General features: G+C 35.1%; 1 protein-coding gene across 2 annotated transcripts in view; it reads right to left on the bottom strand.

The window, feature by feature from the left end:
• The window catches only part of LOC137391066 (uncharacterized), a 309000-nt gene extending 290126 nt beyond the window's left edge, over positions 1–18874 (bottom strand). Inside the window, exons 1-7 of one of the 2 annotated variants that reach the window (XM_068077410.1) lie at positions 18684–18874; positions 17997–18096; positions 12325–12492; positions 12018–12152; positions 11620–11709; positions 11151–11410; positions 9812–10668 (exon numbers count right to left, since the gene is read on the bottom strand). In XM_068077410.1, coding sequence (XP_067933511.1) covers positions 10456–10668; positions 11151–11410; positions 11620–11709; positions 12018–12152; positions 12325–12492; positions 17997–18096; positions 18684–18866 — 1149 coding nt within the window. In that variant the 5' untranslated portion in view covers positions 18867–18874 and the 3' untranslated portion in view covers positions 9812–10455. Of the gene's footprint in view, positions 1–9811; positions 10669–11150; positions 11411–11619; positions 11710–12017; positions 12153–12324; positions 12493–17996; positions 18097–18683 lie in introns of those variants that run through there. The other variant, XM_068077411.1, reaches the window with a different exon arrangement.
• Between the last annotated feature and the right edge of the window lie 498 nt (positions 18875–19372).

Here is a 19372-nt window from a genome sequence, read left to right as displayed (position 1 = left end):
ACGTTTTTTTTCGTGAAATGCACACAACTTTATCGTTCTATTCTCTGTCGCTCGGCGTTTCAATTTCCGATCTTAACTTTTATTAAACCAAGCTTTTCAAGCGTTTTGTGGCGATTTTCGTCCAAAATTAATCTGTCTATTTGTGTATAATCCGATCAGATGGGTAAGTTTTAGGATTTTGCGGTAACCTTTCAAAGGCTTGGTAACATATTTAAATAGGTTTACTTGTGTTTTGTATCATTATTATACTTAAACGACTTTACTGAAAAATAGTTAAATCTGTTGATAGGATTTCGTTGCAAGGGTTTGTTGATGGCCGTTAACGGATAATTTTTCGGGAGTTGTGTGCAGATGTGCATTTATCATAAATCTCCCAATTAATCGCTTCACTCTTGTTTGGTCGCGGGATTAGAATCATAATTACAACATACAAAAAAAATGATAAAATATAATTAGTTTTAAAAAAGATTGTTTCAGCTAAAGTAAATAAAGTAATAAGGTAGAAACTCTGAATAGTAAAATTAGCAAAAGTTTTATTCGTATTTAATGATTGTGACACACAAACTGTTCAGCATGGAAACTTTCTAAGAGAAGCATATGTTTTCAAAACAGCCTTTATTAAAACCGGAGGCAGCTCACAAAAAACTTGGCAAGCAAAAAAACTTTGACTATCGTGTTGTTAAAACGTTAAACAAAATAATGCACATCCCAGCAATCAAACTTAGTGCATTCAGATGAACAGATGCACCGTCGCTTGCACCTTGATTGGTATTTACAACAACTATGAATGCTATGTCATAGTGGGGTAGACCACCAAATCAGGTGGTGGGTTGATCGATCGCATCTTGCATGTTCTGAACTTGGGTTTCTGAGTTAAATCTCACTACCAAACTAATTTTTTATTGCTAAATTTTATTTGCTTTACCTTAGCACAAGGCTTAGCCAAAATGCAAAAAGGTAAAAAGACAATAATATAAAAATGAAGATTGATGTATAGATATATGGAATATAAGCTAATTTAGTAAGTTGTATCGTCATCAAGATAACATACAGTAGCAAGCTAATACATAGCCTGAATAATAATTATGGAATAAAACAACAATGTAATTTACATTTATTAAAATATGTTCATATCTAACTACCAAGTACTTTTCAGTTCTTTGTGAAAATGTGAAAGAGTAAAACGAAAGTTAGAATTAATATTAAGGAGCAAATATATCAGGTGCTTCGAGTGATTCGAAAAGTGTTACATACAACACCGAAACATAACATTGCTATTTTCAGTTTTTCCAGCTTGTCTAGCGACAGCTACTAGCAATAATTTTGGATTTTTCAAGTAAAGTAAAGTTGTATGTTTATAAATTAAGAAAAAAGAACCCAAATTTGTTAATAAATCAATTTTTGCATAAATCTAGAAAATAAAAATAATTGTAGTACAGTACCATTAAGGTGATACCTCAAGTGTCTCCTATCCATGTATAAGGTGTTTGCTGGTCGTGTCCTGAGTATCTTCTGATATTATCCTTGTTTGATCTTTGACAAGCTGAGACTAAATGAAGGTATTGAAATGTTTATTTGTGGTCTGCTCTCATCCTGACACCAACCATATAAGGTTTAGAATCACTATTCAACTCTTAACTATATATAGTTTACAGATACACTTACTTTGAAAGCTCCTTCATATGTCATCTGCAGTTGTATTGACACAGTAATAAGTACACAGAGTACAGTAATCTCTCCTGCATTGCAAGATTAAGTTGCTGACCCACGTATGAAATCAAAATGTTCATCATTAAACCAAAAAAAAATTTGTTTGAAGTACTAGCCTTAATTGTAATACATTGGAGCATAAACAGCTTTCTGAACTTTTTAAATCACTATTTGTGTAACCTTGTACTTGTGGCTTACATATTTTGTATGTTACAGTATGTGTAATAACTAAATCCACTAGCGACACATGATAATGGAACTTCTAAGGTTGACTGGGGTGAAAATCAAAGAGATCAAGTAAATTCTAACAGATCTTGAGCCAATCAGCACCCGGATAGCAAAATTACGAAAATTGCTTACAGGAGATTTTCTGTAAACAAGGAGGAGAGATTGTCAAATCTCATTGAATAGTTGAATTTAATTTCTGCTGTTACTGGAAAAGATTCTATTTTTATTGATGACATTACCCAGCTCTTTTGCTACTTTTGCTACCAGCATGCTACTTTTGTGTCTTAGAAACGAGAATAACACCGTGTTACAGTGTATGTGTATACAAATCGAGGCATGAAAAACCATGATACACCTAAGCTGCCCAAGTTGAAGCCGTAAAGTAGGATAGATTACTGTACATATGTCGGGATTGTCATTCATAAACTTATCTTGTATTTGTGCTGCAAGTTTAGAGGTTTGAGACTTTGACACTTTCTGATGCTTTTACAAACAGAATTATGTACTTTGTGGTACTGCGTGCACCAAGGACATTCTGAGGCAGTAGAAACTGGTTGAAACACCAGATGTATTACAGGTTGATGTTGCACATACCTTGTCTAAAGTTTCCTGATGTTATAACTTTATTGTTTGGACACTCAAAGCTGCAGCTCTGCCAGATGGGTTCCCACCAGCTTCAAGAGCCCTTATCTTAAATATTTAGCTGTAAATTTCAGTATTTCCGTTTATTAGTTTGTAAATCAAGCGTCCATTTATAGCGATACAAGTTTAGGAAGAAAAACATCTGCTTTGAACTAGAATTGAGCTCTGAACCACCAGTTTTGTAAATAGGTTTGCTATGCATTAAACTACACTTTTACCTGGCAGTAGCATGGAATAATTGTTTACATATTTATAAAACTGCCAAGCTTTAAAGATTATTGATTAAAATAATATGTTTGCCTGAGGGATCATGACACAATATTTTTTCCTAATGCTGGCTTCAGAAAAGTATAAACTGGTCATATTATAGTAAAGATTTAGACTTGCTTAAATGACTCAATTCCATTGGATAAAGAATCCTAGCCAGTTGAACTGAGATTTTTATGAAAAACTTTTTTATTATTTGTGCAATGTCAGGGATTAATGTAGTTATATGCAAAAACCAAATCAAGATTGTTCTAGCTTAAAAAAATAACATTGTATTATCTCTTTACTTTACAACCGTGTCAGCGGAAGAATAGCATATCAATGTAAAGACTTGATGGTAAAAGTACATTACCCCTGACAGATTTGTTGGAGTTGTGTTTTTGATGAGGAATCTAGATTTTAAATGACCTCTACTCTGTTCACACTTTGAAATGCATTTTTGCCAGACACTAAACAAACTCAACCTTTGGCTATACAAAATGTGTCAATATTTTTGCAACTGAAATAAGACATCGATATGCATTATATTTTGACATCTGATGAGCATAAACACAAAAGAGAGTCACACCATTGCCACACTTTTTGTACATGTATTTGTAAAAGTTATGTCACCTTCTAGTCTGTTTACATCTTAGACTTGATGGTAAAAGTACATTGACACCTGGCTGAATCGTTGGAGCTGTGTTTTTGCTGATAGACCTGGATTTGGAATGGCCTGTAGTCCGTTCACCAAACCAACTCAAACTTCGACTATACAAAGCGTGTCAATAATTTTAGCAACTGAAATATGACATTGATATGCATTCCATTTCGATCTCTTATGAGCATAACCGCAAAAGAAATTCACACTTTTGCTACACTTTATGTAGAAGTCCAGCTGCGAGATCTCTCGTTATTTTAATTAACACCCGAGTAGTTTGCTGTGCTGTAAAAAATTTTCAGATAATTCAATAAAGCATAGAGAACAAGTATCTTCACTACTACTTCAAATATCTACAAGCGTTTGATCAGCGTAGTTGTTTAGCAAGTATCAGTCTATTGTACCAAAACTTGAAGTGTTCGGTAGACACCCGAGTAACAATTTTACATTTCCAGAACGTTTCAGGGTTGTCCTAAATATCAGAAGCGTTTCATTACAATGTTGTCATAAGATTATTTGTAGACAACTTTTTAACATTACAGCAACACTGTGAGATATACATTTACATACACGTACATTGTTAGAATGTATTTCCCATACTGTTGAAGCAATGTTGTTGGAAACACATTGCTTAAATGCAGTTCCTACAATTTTGTTGGAAATACAATGCCGGAACATATTTCCCACAATGATCTAGAATGTATTTCCCATACAGCTGTGGGAAATATGTTGCTGGAACATTCAGCAGATGGTTTCGCTCAACCGACTCACAAAATTGGAAGAAAATTATGTTAAACTTCGCAAACATTTCTGTTTTGACATTCCCTGAAACATATTCACTAACTTCCTGAAAATATTACAAGCAGAACACTATTGGGATATAAATCTAAACATTTTTACACATTCCAATAAAATTTCACAGAATGTTCCTCAAACGGATTGAGTACAACACTGATATAATGTACTGACCATAACCTTCCCAAAACATTGACGCTAGTGGCATGTAAAGGTATGACAACTTCAAAAAATCAATGAAGAAGACAAAGGAATCGGTGTCATTAGATCTCCATGTACAGATTATTTCTATGACAAAAAGCTCAGATTCCGTGCACCATGCTATGTTTTCCCGATGATATTATGCACTCGCCCTCTCTTTTTTGTGATGTTGAGGGGCACGACTGAGACTAATTAGTTTCAAACATTGCATAATCTCGCGAAAGTGAGATTGACATATAGTCCTAGGGCTACGCAACTGCAGGTCACAATTTAATAGATGTGATTTCAACACCTTTATCAATGACAGTATATTTATTGACGCATAACTAATTAACCAAGAACTTGTGTTTGTATTGGTCTCGCGTAAGCACGATCCCCGGGCATTGTTGATTATCTAGATTCCTAGTTTATTATTAGCGCTCATTGGGTTTAATTGCATGACATATTGTTGACACCCTGTTTTTCATAGTTTTATTACTTTTTGTGTATTGAATATAGGCTCATTTGAAAGCCAAGACTCTGATCTATTGAACTATATGATAAAAAAAATTATGTAATTTATGTGCTTTAAACGACTCTACAGAAAAATGGTTAAATTTTTTGATGAGACTTTAGTACAATGGTTTGGGTATGGTGTTTGGTCGTGGGATCAGTTTTTAGCCAATTGTTACATAACAGGTCTTCTTAAATAGCGTCAAACTCGATTTTGCATATCAAATAAATGCACAAGCATATCACATTTATTTTTGCGTTAATGAGAGGTTTCGTCAGAGGGGTTCCTTCTTTAACTGTCCTAAAAAACAGGCTTTTTTAGAATACCCATGCGGTAAATCAATTAACAAATCAAATGTAGGTAAAATCATCAACTGTGGATTGTCCATTGACAAATAACTACAAACTGTAAGCTAACCACTTCAGTTTAGTTCTGAGTTATTCGCTTAGAATAAACCTTTCTGATGAGGTGATATGTGTTGGTAAACAGATATGCAGGTAAATAAAAAAACAATAATTGTGTGTTATTGCATATTATTCTAAAGTCTTTAGAAATGCAAAGTACAGATATGTAATACATGTAAAAAATAAAATTTTCAACGAAAAGATTTGGTAACATTTAGTTGTCTAGAAGTAAGGCAGCAACCTGTCTTCTCAAATTTTTTGTATAGGCTTGTTTGAAGTAAGTCACTTATTATTACTTGAATGCTTATAAGAAAAGCTAAAGAAAACAAATTGAAATTAGGTTGCAGCCTTAAAGCAAAACAGTTGCAGTCTCTAACACATTGTTGAATTTTAAAGTCTTACCTATTTTAAATCATAATAAAATAACGCATAAATTTAAAGTTGAATAAAGCCAGTACTACTCTCAATCTAATATGGTTATTAAAATATTTGAATAATGTAAGAACAAGCTTTTTGGAGTTGCCCCCTTAATGATGTACATGTAGACATGCCTCTTGGGTATTCCAAGTTTGCTCTGCTTAAAACCTTGATATGCTAAATAGTTAGTAGCTAAAAGTGCTTTCAACCTGCTAAAAGTATTTACATTTTGTACTCCAGAATTTCCAAACTTGATTCTATTTTTTCAATTTTTAATATAAAAAACACAGTTAAAAAAAGAACAGAAATAGATCTACCATAAATTCCAGGGCACAAGTTGACACAGCGTATAAGCTGAGATTTAAAGTTTTGTTTAAAGTTTTTTGTTTCGACATGGACTGGTCACAAACCCTTTTTGGCTCAAACTGTTTGGTTGCTAATACATGTAGTTCAGTCAGGATCATAGGTGGCAAAGAACAGCTGAAGAAATGCATTCAAAAACAGCACAACCAGAGGTTCCTGTTTCTATGCTTTCAGCAAAACTACACTTAGCAAAATAATGAGAGAAGGAAGATCAAAATCACAGAGCACAAAAAACAGCCTTTCACCCACGTATTGGCCCTCTCACTAAAAGAACAAATCTGCTCCAGTTCACAATATGTATTTAACAGAATTGCAATGCTGTAAGCCAGGTTTCTGTCAAGAATTTGGATTCAAACACACAAAAAAAACAGATAGATGAATGATAGTAGATGTATCAAATAAATTACCAAGGTTTGGGCTAGTTGGCAGATACTATACGGAAAAGAGCCTTACTTTCGAATAAGAACATGTTATGCTGGAAAAGAATCTTAGTGATGACCAATTGAATGGTGAAAAATCTAACTTTGTGTTTGATTCATCTCATGTTGAGTATGATTACTAGTATGTTACTATTTCATAAATCAATTCCTATATGACATATCATGTAGTTTTGAGTTGTGACAGTTGAGATTCACTAAATCTGAGGAAAGGCAAAGACTTGCATTTGACAAACAGTAAGTCACAACAGTTTCTCATCTTAGAGTGAAACTAATGAGTAACAACCAGTGTAAAAGTTAGTTTTACTTACAAAAGAAAACTCCCAGGCTGCAAAAAGCTCTAATCATCTGCAATATCAATAGCCCAAAACTGTCAAAATCAATGTTAATACATTTGGAATTCTTATTATCAATATTACACGAGTGAATCACCATTAAAATGTTAATTAAATTTTTGTATAACAACTTTAAATTTGTATCGACTTAAGAAGAAATAAAACAAGAAAGCAAACATTTCTTGTGGTTCTGTTTGATATTATAAGTCACAGTGAATATTTTAAAATTTTTTAAAGATTTACGGTGAGGATTTTCAACTTTCCAAAACATCAAACTTTATAAATTGTCAAAATTATAACTAAATTTTGTGACTGAGCCCTTGAAAAATGCCATTCATGTGCCCGACAAACTCAAACAGGTGTTTTGTTTACCATGACACAATTGAGACTTGTAACTCAGTTTGTAAAAAATTATAAGACCTAAACTGACAAAAAATTTTCAAACTAAAATATGGAAGATCTAAGCCAGTCTTATCTGGTGTCAAATACCTGTTTTGTTTGATTTTGTGAAGAATGTATTTTATTCTTATTTATTGTGCAATCTCCACTGTGGAAGCAATGGTCATATTTTACAACATGCTTTCCACAAAGCACCATGGAAAGTAAACAAAATAGCATTAGTTATATCAACACAAAATTGGAAAAAAATTACTTTGTGGTCTTTTTAATATAGGAGTATTGAAGTTGAAGCCATAGAATATGTAAAAAACTAACTTAGGGATTGGTATGACTAATATATAAACCAAAAGTTACAAATTATAAGCACTGCGAAAATAGCTAAGGTAAAAATACAAGACTAAGGTCCTTGGAGCCAACATAGTCTTTTTTAATACATTGGTTAGATAGTTTATGAATTCAATTCACTCGCGAGTCTGTTTCTTGGTAGTTTAAAGGCTGGTTGTCACTTTTTTTCATTTCTGCCATCAACTTGCTCTGAATCACTTAGTCTTTTTGAGTTTCTCTCTTACTGGCACTATTACCACAGCTGTCAAAAGTTTAATGAAGATTTCATTGGTATGTATTGAGTCAATATGTAAAAGATCATACTACTCGCACTCATTGAAAAAAATATAATTTTTAGTAAAAATCCTTCACTTCTGTATTAGAATCAATCTACTTGTTAATTTAATACAATCATATATTTTGGTAAATACATTGCTACAGCGTCGAGCAAGTTTTGAGCTAGACCGTCCTTTCCAGCAGTCGAAAAATTTCACCTATCAATGCAAGTCAATTTGAAGTCTTCTGCAACTACTATGATTCAATCACAATCACCTTTTTTCCTTTGGCACAACAATACATTAGCTTCAGGCACTTGGAACCGGCTCAATGAGCCCTTTTTCAAGCGGTATTGTACCTTCTGTTTTGTTGAGGCCTTTCTTGGGCATCAGTGGACGTAGGAGCCAGAGTAGTTTGTCGTTTTCTTTAGTGGCATAGAGTGCTCTACTATGTAAGTTTGGCCCATGTATCTTACTCCTTGCTGAAAAGTGTTTGGTACCACATGAGAAGATTGGTGAGTCATTTGGCCTAACGAGGGTTTTTCCATTTTTTGTCATTTGTGATTCATACAGTAAGTTTTCTAAATGAATTAGCGCCCCAGATTCTTGCTTTTAAAATATTTTGGTCTGTAGCTCCAAATGGTGTAGAGCAGTAAGTCTACTTTCAAGTTCTAAGCACAAAGTTTTACTGTTTGATGTGAACTTGAACTGCTCGGTGAGATATAGGCACCATGTGACTACACTACCCTGTGACAGGCTGGTTCAAGCTACTAGCTAACAGGGACCCTTGGGCAACCACTATCAGGTTTTATGAACAGTAAATTTGGGTGGCAATTCATCATAGAATGACCATATCGGTTTAGGTTGGAATCAACAGGTCTGTTACTACCCGCATCTTTCTCATAGCAGAAATCCGTGTCTATCTGTGCGCATCAGATATCTTCTGTCCGTTTGAGCTACAAGTTGCCGGGACTCTATCAAGCATTAGTGGGCCACCAGGCTCAGCACTTTTAAGATGGGAATTTCATTGATCTGGTCACTACAAATACCTCAGTATTTACTTATCACAATCAAGCTGGCAGTTGGATCATCTCATAGAGAAGTAGCCAGGTCACATTAGCTATGGCCATGGTTATTAGTCTTTTCTGTTTGACATTGTGCTGCTTTGAGAAGCCGGGTCAAAAACCACCTTGCTCAGCAAGTTTGTGGTGCTCCTCCATGTTCATATGGTATAACATGGATCAACTATTTAGCTTTGTCTGAAAAATTAGTTAGTCAAAAAAGGCTGATCCTATGCTTGCATCCTAATCCACTCAGCACCGTCCCTGTTTCAAGAAGCAATATAACACTGTCCATGCATATTTGAGCATGCCATTTGTAAGGCAGGTGCAAAGTTTGATAGTTGATTGGTAGGCCAAAGGCTTCTGGAGTTGGAGATGGTCCTGCCACATTTGTGGCATGGTTCCAGTAGGCCAATGGTTCAGCTTTGATGCTTTTACACTAAAGCTTTACCTTGCAAAGCATTAAGTGTTCATCAATTACTCATGTTTACATTAAAGTGTCTTACCGCCTGTTGGTGCACTTTTAGAGTTGGTGTTTTTAATGTTTTTATTGTTTTCATCATTGACTCTACTCATTTGGTGGTGCATCTGATTTTTGTTGTGGATTTAGACATTGTATTAGTTTGTAAGAAAGATCATTTAACTCTTTCACTACCGCATTAAAACCATACCGAATGATTGTTCTGCCTGAATTAATAAATCGAACTTTTCGAAAAGCCGATACACCGCTTGTATTTAAGCAATATCTCGGATATAAAAACAGGTATCATTTTACTGTAAAATGTATCTTATTCAAAACAAAATTTACTACAAGATCAGTACAAAGTGAATTCCATTCTCGTCAAATATCTAACGTTAAGTTAGTATCTAAAGCATTAAGTTTTAGAGCAGTCATTTCCGGCTAACAAAGTATCACATAACTCAGTTTAAGCAAACAAAAAGTGTATCAACTGTAAAACAACAGAACACATCCACTATGTTAAATGTTGACACTTGAATTATATTTTTCTAAAAAATGGTCAAATTAAGAGATATGCTAGTGGCCACTTAGATTCAAAAACAAGTTTGTGTATTGTTGAATCGTAGGTACATGACTTCTAAAATATTTTGTCAGTCTGTACTCAAGTACAGAATCAACGCTTTTTATACCACTAAGTATTTTTTATATTTCTATATTGTACTTCTATATATTTTGTATAGGCTACACTACTATAGAATAATGTACTTTTTCCATATTTTGTTTAGTAATAATTACATGAGTGAATATTTTGGATTAATAGAGAAATATTAGTATATTTGGAAGTAATATTTGGGTTTTCGTGTTGTTTGAGTTTATATGTCGTCGATATCTTTCATTGGCATAACACGCTATATAACCTGCTAGCAAAGTTAAAAAAACAGGAAGTTAATAAGAGTTCAATGTCACTATTAGTTAACTCATAAACTCGATGTACATGAAATATGCTACTTAGAACAAACAACGCAAGCTAATTCAGCATCCTGAATATAAGGTGGACAGTATCCAAGCTGGCTGCAGCTTCCTTGAACAAAATAGAACAGTGCTCCATCTGTATTGGCATGTAGTCCAGTTAGGGCTTCTGGTTCTTTGTCCATACATACATAGTTATACGCCCTTTTGTGATTGCGGTGCCCTGACATCAGATATCCTTCGTACTCCTAAACCAATGTGAGCTCAGTTTTTTATATTTATTAATTACTCACATTTCCATATTTACTACCTTCATTACATATGCCTATTTATTTTAATGGGAATTTTAGTCTATTTTGTTTCTGATCTGCATCTTATCATTCTATTTTATTTATTTATGCCTGTAATAAATTTGAGAAAGCAAATTTATTTCTACTATGGTACTATGATGATAAGAGCATTTATGCTAAAACACATCTTGTGTCAAACTGAGCAGCTGAGAAAACTTGCTACAAAATACCGTATGGTGCTATTCTATTTTGTGTATGAAGGTAGCAAATTAATCTATTCCTTGCTAATTTGCATGTTTTGGCTTAAGGGTATATGAAATAGAACACATGACCCCACCAAATTTATTAAACCAAATTGCTATTTTGAAACTGTCCTTTGTAATATCTGCCTATATGCAAGGGAGGTTTATGTAAGAGTACATGTATATATGGTACTTCACCTTATTCCAAGATGATGGACAAGTTCTTTTAGCAGGTATCATAATAGTTGTAGACCTGCTCGAAAGATAGCATCGAGAACAGGGTACATTCTGGTTGTGCATACGGCTAGGAAATATATATGAGTTGGTCTGGTACTCTGCTCCATATATGTAATTACCCTGATCACCAGCTAAATATGAGTTATACTCTGGTTCTGAAGGAAGACATGTATAGACAGATGAGCCTCCTTCATGGGTATAGTGTTGCCCTGCGGCTAGCCCTGTAGGACACATCAACAAATCTTCAAATATTAACTATTAAATATTAACTGCCATAATATTCAGCACTTGAAATAACTGAATACACAAACAATATATTCTGATCATTTCGCAAAATTATAATAAATCAAATAAATGGCAAATCTCATTCTCGGCTTGATAAAGCTAGCAGCAAGGAACTAGAAGGAAGTGGATATTTTTTGCAGCCAACCTGTGTAGAGGAGCTCTGAAGAATTACTACATGATTTTCTGCCCCATCTGATGTACGAACTTCCTCCTCCAGAAGCTGGTTGTATGTCAGCTACAAAATGATGAAGTTTCACGTTGCAAAATTTTCAAATTTTATAAAAGTAAGGTCTAGTTTTCCATTTTTGCTTATTTCAGACTTAAGTCTCATACTTTTCCGGTTTGTACCTAAATCTTTTACAAAATAGGAAGTTGAGAACTTATCGGTATTCTACCATAGATCATATATTACATCTACCATGAGAAAACTCTCTGTTGCTTTCAAAATAATAGTTCTGGTTATTCAAATTCTTCTTGATACCAACTCTTCAACATTCTAGGTAACTTTTTACAGTGTACTGCAAAAAGAGAGACTCAACTAACCTGCTGAAGAGGGTTCCCTCCTCTCCTCATCTACTTGCAGTTGCTCTTCAAGTTCTTCCAACTTTCTGTTGTTACTTTGGAGGAGAGTCAGCAATCCATGAGCAATTGTTTGGTTAAACTCTTGTAGGAGTTGTTCTGAAAATAATAACAGTGTTTTTTATCTCAGGAAATAGTATAAAGCTTGGTGATGCAATACTTTTTCACTCTGTAAATACTTTACTCTAAACTGATATGAAATGTGTTCTTTTTTCATTGACATCATATTTTTTTACAACGGTGCTCGACTTGCTAAGTATCAGAAACATACCATTATCAGAATGCCTCTCAGATGGTCGCGCTACAACAGACTCGTTCTGGTTTACCAATTTCTCAACCCTCATTCTCAGGTCAGTCAGATCTGACTCTTCACAATCTCTACCATCTCTACCATCCCTTCCATCTCTCCCAGGAAGTCCTCTCAAGTATGGCAGTTGTCCTATGGTTAAAATATGCGACAAGGTTTTTGTTTCCTTTTTTTGCTGAAATTTTGCATGAGCACAGGTTGTTAAAGCTTTTAGGAGTTTCTAGTGAGTATTTTAGGAATACAAAACGCATCAGCATTAAGATAAGAAAAAAATAAATTTCAAGTTTCCAAACACTTATCTTCTGTCTGTCAACGACTTTTTATTAGACATACAAACAAGTTCATTAGTAACTCTACTGACATCACCAACATATACATGTATACCTACATTTAATACCCACCCTATATCTAACTCTGATTCAGCCTACCCTAAAGTTTATTTGTATTGAGGAATTGTGCTCTTCTGACCAACACTGACTGATCTTGCCAGTAAGGTTTATATTTTTTTTTATGCTTTATAGTTAATCTTAAGTGAAACTGAAGTTTAAATTTTATAGCTGTTCAATATTTTGAGCAGCTAAAGCTTGTAACGGAAATTTTTCAAGCTCACAGGCACAAAGTAGTTTCAGTTTATGATATACCGAGGTCATTTAAAAAATTTTGTAATGCACACTTCTATGATTCTCATCAATCATTTGAGAATTATCTATTTATGTTAGTAGTGCATTGAGAAAACAACTTCCTTTTCATTATATTATCATGGCAATAACCACATTATACTTGAAAAAAACATATATCTGATGTAAAGCTACATGTAGGTGACTAAACAAATCTACCATTAAAGTACTGTGTGTGGTTATACAAATTGTATGAAAATCACAAACTGACTAAAAATTTCCCTGTCATACAGCCCTCAACCAAAATGATAATGGAACAAGAAAGGGTACTGCCGGTTGAGAAATGCAATATTAGCAGTCAAATGGCACTGCAGTGCAATAGAAGAATTGCAATGGTAGCTGCCATAGCTGTAATGTACTGGGTATTATGATGTACAACTGTTATGTTTCTGCACAGAAGCAATCAAATAGAGTATTAAATTAGAGAAATGTGGTTTATTGCACGCTCCAGAGACAACTGATTTGATAACAGAAAACCCAAGTATTTATATGTTTGGTCATAGAAAAGCTTTGTAAAAAGCTACAAGCATTATTAATAGCTATAATGAGACAATAATATTAGCTTGTATAAAGCTTTAGCTAATAAGCATAATGTTTGTTTGCAAGGTACCAATAATACTTGGCACTTGCATGACACCTCCTCACTAAGCTAAAGGTTCTTTCTGGTTCTCTTAGACCTTCGGGGTTTGTCTCTGCTATACTCCTCTCCATCAGGTAGACGAGGGTTGCGTGGTCTTCTTCTAGACGGAGGTTGCTCTGTTACAGTTGTAGGGGCTGGTAGTTGCAGTTTTGTCTCCTCTGTTATATCAGGTTTATCTCCAGGGTCTTGATCTTCTTCTGTTGCGTATCTTGGTCTGAGTTGTTCAACATGTCTTCTCCAAGTAGGTCCCTTTGGTACCACTTTGACATTGAGACTACGAGTTCCATATATCTTAGTAACAATGGCTGGAACCCATCTAGGTTGTCTGTTGCGTCTAGGTCCATGATACAAGGCATAGCATGGTGCTCCAAGATTGTAGCTGTGTATCTTGCTAACTGTCTTTTCTGCAGATCGGTTGACTTCTCTGGATTGATGAAACTGTGCTATGTGTGCGGGTGATGGCAATAGGGTGTCAATCTTGCATCTCATCTGTCTTCCATTCAGCAGCTGACTGGGAGAGTATCCTGTAGGAAGTGGTGTCCTTCTATAGTGCATCAGGAACTGTTGTGCGTTGAAGTGTGCTAAGACACTATCAGTTGATAGCATATCTTTCAGTTTGTTGAAGCTCTTTTCTTGTTCAGTGCCCCACTTCCAGGTCTCTCCTTTGCGTGACAGTTTATGCAATGGTCCTGTGAGTTGTGACAGATTGGGTATGAACTTGCTGTAGAATTGTGTAGCTCCTAAGAAAGATCTTAGCTGAGTTAAGTCTGTTGGGACTGGCATCTGTTGTACTGCATCTGCCTTCTTTCCTTTAGTGATTCCCTTTGAAGTGAGTCTGTGTCCCAGATACTCTACTGTCGGTTGAGCAAAACAGCACTTGTCTTTTTTACATCTGAGCCCTCTTTCTTCTAATCTTTGAAGAAGTCGACGTAAGTTTTGTAGATGGCTCTCTGCATTGGCTCCACTCACTAGTATATCATCTAGGTATACTGCTACTCCTGGGAGGTCTTGTGTCAGTTGCTCCATGATTTCTTGAAAATACCCTGGTGCTGAGCTTATGCCAAAGGGCAACCTCTTCTGTAGTAGTACTCCTCGGTGTGTTGATAGTGCTAGTCGTCGTTGACTTTCTGGTGCCAACAATATTTGATTGTAGGCATCTGCTAAATCAATCTTTGTGTAGCAATAGCCTCCACCTAGTTTTCTGATTAGATCTTCTGGTAGTGGGATAGGTTTCCTATGTGTTTCTAGCTGATTATTGATAGTTTTGGAGTAGTCTCCACATACTCTGATCTTCCCTGCAGCTTGACCTGTTGTAGATTTGCGTATAGGTACAACTGGTGTTCCATACTGGTTGAATTGAGTTGGTTCCCATATGCCTTTAGCTACACCTGCTTCGTATGCTTGGTTGAGCTCTTCTGTCAAGGCGATAGGAACTGGTCTGGGTCGGCAGAAGACTGGCTTTGTTGAAGGTTTGAAGTTTATCTCTAGTTCAAAGTTCTTGAGACATCCTAGCTCGTCTTTGAATATTTCTGGAAATTCTTTGCACATCTCCTTACACTTGATTTGTAACCTCCCATCTGGCTGGTTCTCTGTGATTGTTGATACAAGGTTCTGTTGTAGCTTGTCATCAATAGAGATGCCTAGTTGCTGTATAGCAGTTCTTCCTAGTAGGTTGAGATCTTGTACAGCACTAATCACAAATGGTAGTCTGACTTCTTTCTGTGCATCCAATTGGGCAGTTAGCTCACATCTGCCAAGCGTCTCTATGAGATGTCCTGAGGCTGATTTGTAGTTAACTGTAGTAGGTTTTAGGTTTGGCTTTCCTAGCTTCTCCCATATTGATTTACAGATGAAGTTGTCACAAGCTCCAGTGTCCAGTTCAAGTGTGAAGTTGTCTCCCTCCAGTTTGATGTTTTCAGCAAGTTTCACCATCTTGGTTGATGTGCATTCTATCATCTTTACTGGTTTTCCTGCTGCAGATGATTTCTTTTTCTTGCATGCTCTTTCTATGTGACCTTGTTTAGAACAAAAGTTGCAGGTGGCTGCTTTGAATCTGCAGTCATCCGCTGTATGGTTAGTTCGGTCACATCTGTAGCATAGCTTTCCTTCCTTCTGCTTGTCAGGTGTAGAGTTGTTTTTCTGGAGTGGTTTGTATCTTGATTTCTGTTGAGCAACCTTGTTGACTTTAGACGAGTTTCCATAAACTGTCTCTTTGGCAACTTTAGCCGCTTCTTCTGTTTCCTGTGCTACCTGTATAGCTTTGTTGAAGTTGAGTTCATTGTCCTTGACCTTGAAGAGAGATTTGAGAACTGCTTCATTGTTTACAGAGCATATAAATCTTGTTCTGAGAGCCTCATCTAATGGATCTGTAATGTCTATGAAGGCACATGTAGTTGCATCTTGACGAATTCTGGCAGCTAACTCTTGAATAGTTTCTCCAGGTTTCCTCTGCATGTCACTCCAATACTTGTAACGCTCTCTAACAATGAAGCGCTTAGGGTCATACTGGTCTTTGAGAAATTCCAGTATTTCATCCATGTTGAGGTCGTTGATCTGCTTGGGTGTTGAAAGCTGAGCTGCCATATTACTAAGCTGCTTGTAGAGTGTAGGCTGTTGGTTGGTGAGAAAAGTGCCAGCAATCTTGTCTTGATGAATAGAATTTGCTGCAATGAAGGTGTTGAATCTGTCTATGTAATCTGTTAGTAGCTCTGCTGTTGGGTCAAAACCTGGGAAGGCTGGAACAGCGGTTGCAGCTGTTTCTTGTTTCCGTTGTAGGTTTTGTAGTAGTAGCTCCATCAGTTTTTGATTCTCCTCCATTCTTTCATCTTGCTGACGTCTGTATACCTCCTGTTGCTGCTTGAACTCCTCATGCTGCTGTTGTCTATGCTCTTCTTGCTGACGTCTGTATTCCTCTTGTTGCTGCTTGAACTCCTCATGCTGCTGTTGTCTATGCTCTTCTCGCTGACGTCTGTATTCCTCTTGCTGTTGTCTCTGGTCCTCCTGCTGCTTCTGCATTAGCTTGATCAGGTCTGCTACTTCTGCCATTGTAGTGGTGCAATTTTGCAATGCGTATCTGAACAAAACTCTTTGTAACTGTTCAAAAGAGAAATCCTTGTCGCCAATTAGCTTCTGTTATGTTTCTGCACAGAAGCAATCAAATAGAGTATTAAATTAGAGAAATGTGGTTTATTGCACGCTCCAGAGACAACTGATTTGATAACAGAAAACCCAAGTATTTATATGTTTGGTCATAGAAAAGCTTTGTAAAAAGCTACAAGCATTATTAATAGCTATAATGAGACAATAATATTAGCTTGTATAAAGCTTTAGCTAATAAGCATAATGTTTGTTTGCAAGGTACCAATAATACTTGGCACTTGCATGACAACAACAAACAGCAATAATGAAAGGAAAAGATTATATGTCTCTTCTCTGCTATAGGAGAAATGCAATATTAGAAAATGGCATGCTGCTGTGTAATATACACAGGCGGGTATATTATATTATATTTTTAATTATAAAAATATAATATAATTATATTTTTATAATTAAATCTTATAATAATCCTATAAAACCAAAAAACATTCTTATAATTAAATATTGTAATAATCTTATAAGAATTGTTAAAAAAATATCATCGTCATTTCCTGTACTTTCACTGCTTTGGACATCAGTTGGAATACTAATTAACTCATTATAAGTATCCAAATTGTCAGAGTCCGGTAGAATCGGCAAACAAGAAACGTTACTTTTCAGTACTTCTACGTTAATTACAGAAACCTTCGGCAATTGGACAATGCCATAGACTGGTGAAATGTGCACGTTTTTCTGGTGAATGGTTTGTACTCTTTGTCGCACGGCCTTATCGGTGTTTCCTTTTCCGGTCCTAATTTTGATTAAGAAAAGCTTGTCAAGTTTTTATTGCGATTTTAGGCCAAATTAATCTGTCTATTTATGTTTAATCTGATCAGATGGGTTAGTTTTAGGATATTGCAGAAACTGTTCAAAGACTTGGTAACATATTTAAATATGTTTATATGTGTTTGTATCATTATTATAGTTAAACGACTCTACACAAAAACGGTTACCTTTTTTGATGGGATTATTGTACAAGGGCTTGGTAATGGCCGTTGACGGATAATTTTTCAGGAGTTGTGTGCGCTTATGCATTTATCATATCTCACGACCAAACATTTTCTTCGCTGGTGTTTGGTCGTGAACTAACTTTCTTGCTAAATATATTGCTTTGATATAAAAAACTGAAAATAAAAAATCTATTAAAATGTTGCTATAGTGCTTGCAGAGTTTTGCTAACTTACCTGGTGATAATTGACTAAGCACACCATCACTGACATCTTCGTCTTCTGCTGATCTTTTATGTATGGTATGTTCCAGATCAGTTGAAGACATCATTGACACCTAAATATAAAGTTTTCAAATATCACAATCCCGTAAACCTCTGCATATGAAACAGCTTCTCGTCCAATAAGTGAACAGCTCAAATTTCTTTATCTTTTGATTAAGTCTTTAACAATTGATGCGACATCAATTCTTGATTTTTTTTCTATAAACAAAGTTTTATGCTAAAAAAAAATCTATGCTAGGCAAAAGTGCATGTTTTAAGTCCAATGTCTAGATTTTTCACAGTGTACTTTGAACATGCTTCATTATCATATTGTGAGTTATATACACGTAGAGTTGCAAGTGCTTAGTCATTTATATGTACCTACATTTTCAGACACTCAACCATGTTTAAAAGAAATGATTTTTAAAATGAAAACAAACTCTCATGCAACCATTCAAAATGTAATAACAACGTACAAGTCATTAAACTCTCCCATACACTCCTACTTGTACCAGTCTACAATAACCTCTTGTAAAATTGGCTATTACCAGGGTAAAGTGTAGTTATTGTAATATTACTAGGGTCAAGTGTAGTTATTGTAATATTACTAGGGTCAAGTGTACTGTAGTTATTGTAATATACATATTCCATAACTTCTCACCTGTTTTCCATTTCCTTCTAGCTCATCTAGTCTACTGGTTAAATGATCAACATCCTTCTTTAACAACTGGTAACTTATTTGGGAGTAGACAGAGACAACCAGAGCAGATATTGCTATAACAGCAGTCAAAATTTGGATGGCATCATTACGCTTCTGTTGCTTGACTACGCAGCCTTTTTCCATTGTGTAATCTAAAATTAGTATACAGTACTTATAAATAAAATACTTCAAATAATGAGTTTTACTTAAATCACTACATTTATTGCTCAACAAATTATATGTGAAACGGTAATCATAGTATAATAACATAATAATAAGTAATACCAGAAAAGCAAATTCTTATATGAGAATTCATTACAAAATTTCTCTCCAATGCTTTTAACTGAAACTATTTTTCTTACATATGAATTGTATAACTGTATAATTTTTAACTAAATAAGTTCAATTTGCAGTAAAACCAAAATTCATACTGAAAAGACATTTTTATAAGTTTAAAATATTAAAGTTTCCTAAAAACCTTTGTGTATATGGTTTTTGAATTTAACATTCTACTCTGATAAGTAGAATCAATGACTAGTTGTATATGTAATATACTTGCCTTAGACAGCAGCACCTTCTGGTTACTGATATTCATGTCTAGCTGCTTTTATACTTTAGTAGAGCATCAGTTTCCGTTTATGGAAAATTAG

This window comes from Watersipora subatra, chromosome 3 (assembly GCF_963576615.1).
Source record: "Watersipora subatra chromosome 3, tzWatSuba1.1, whole genome shotgun sequence".
Classification (NCBI taxonomy): domain Eukaryota; kingdom Metazoa; phylum Bryozoa; class Gymnolaemata; order Cheilostomatida; family Watersiporidae; genus Watersipora; species Watersipora subatra.
The sequence above is the reverse complement of the archived record's forward strand: the minus strand, read 5'-3'. Positions and strand labels throughout refer to the sequence as shown.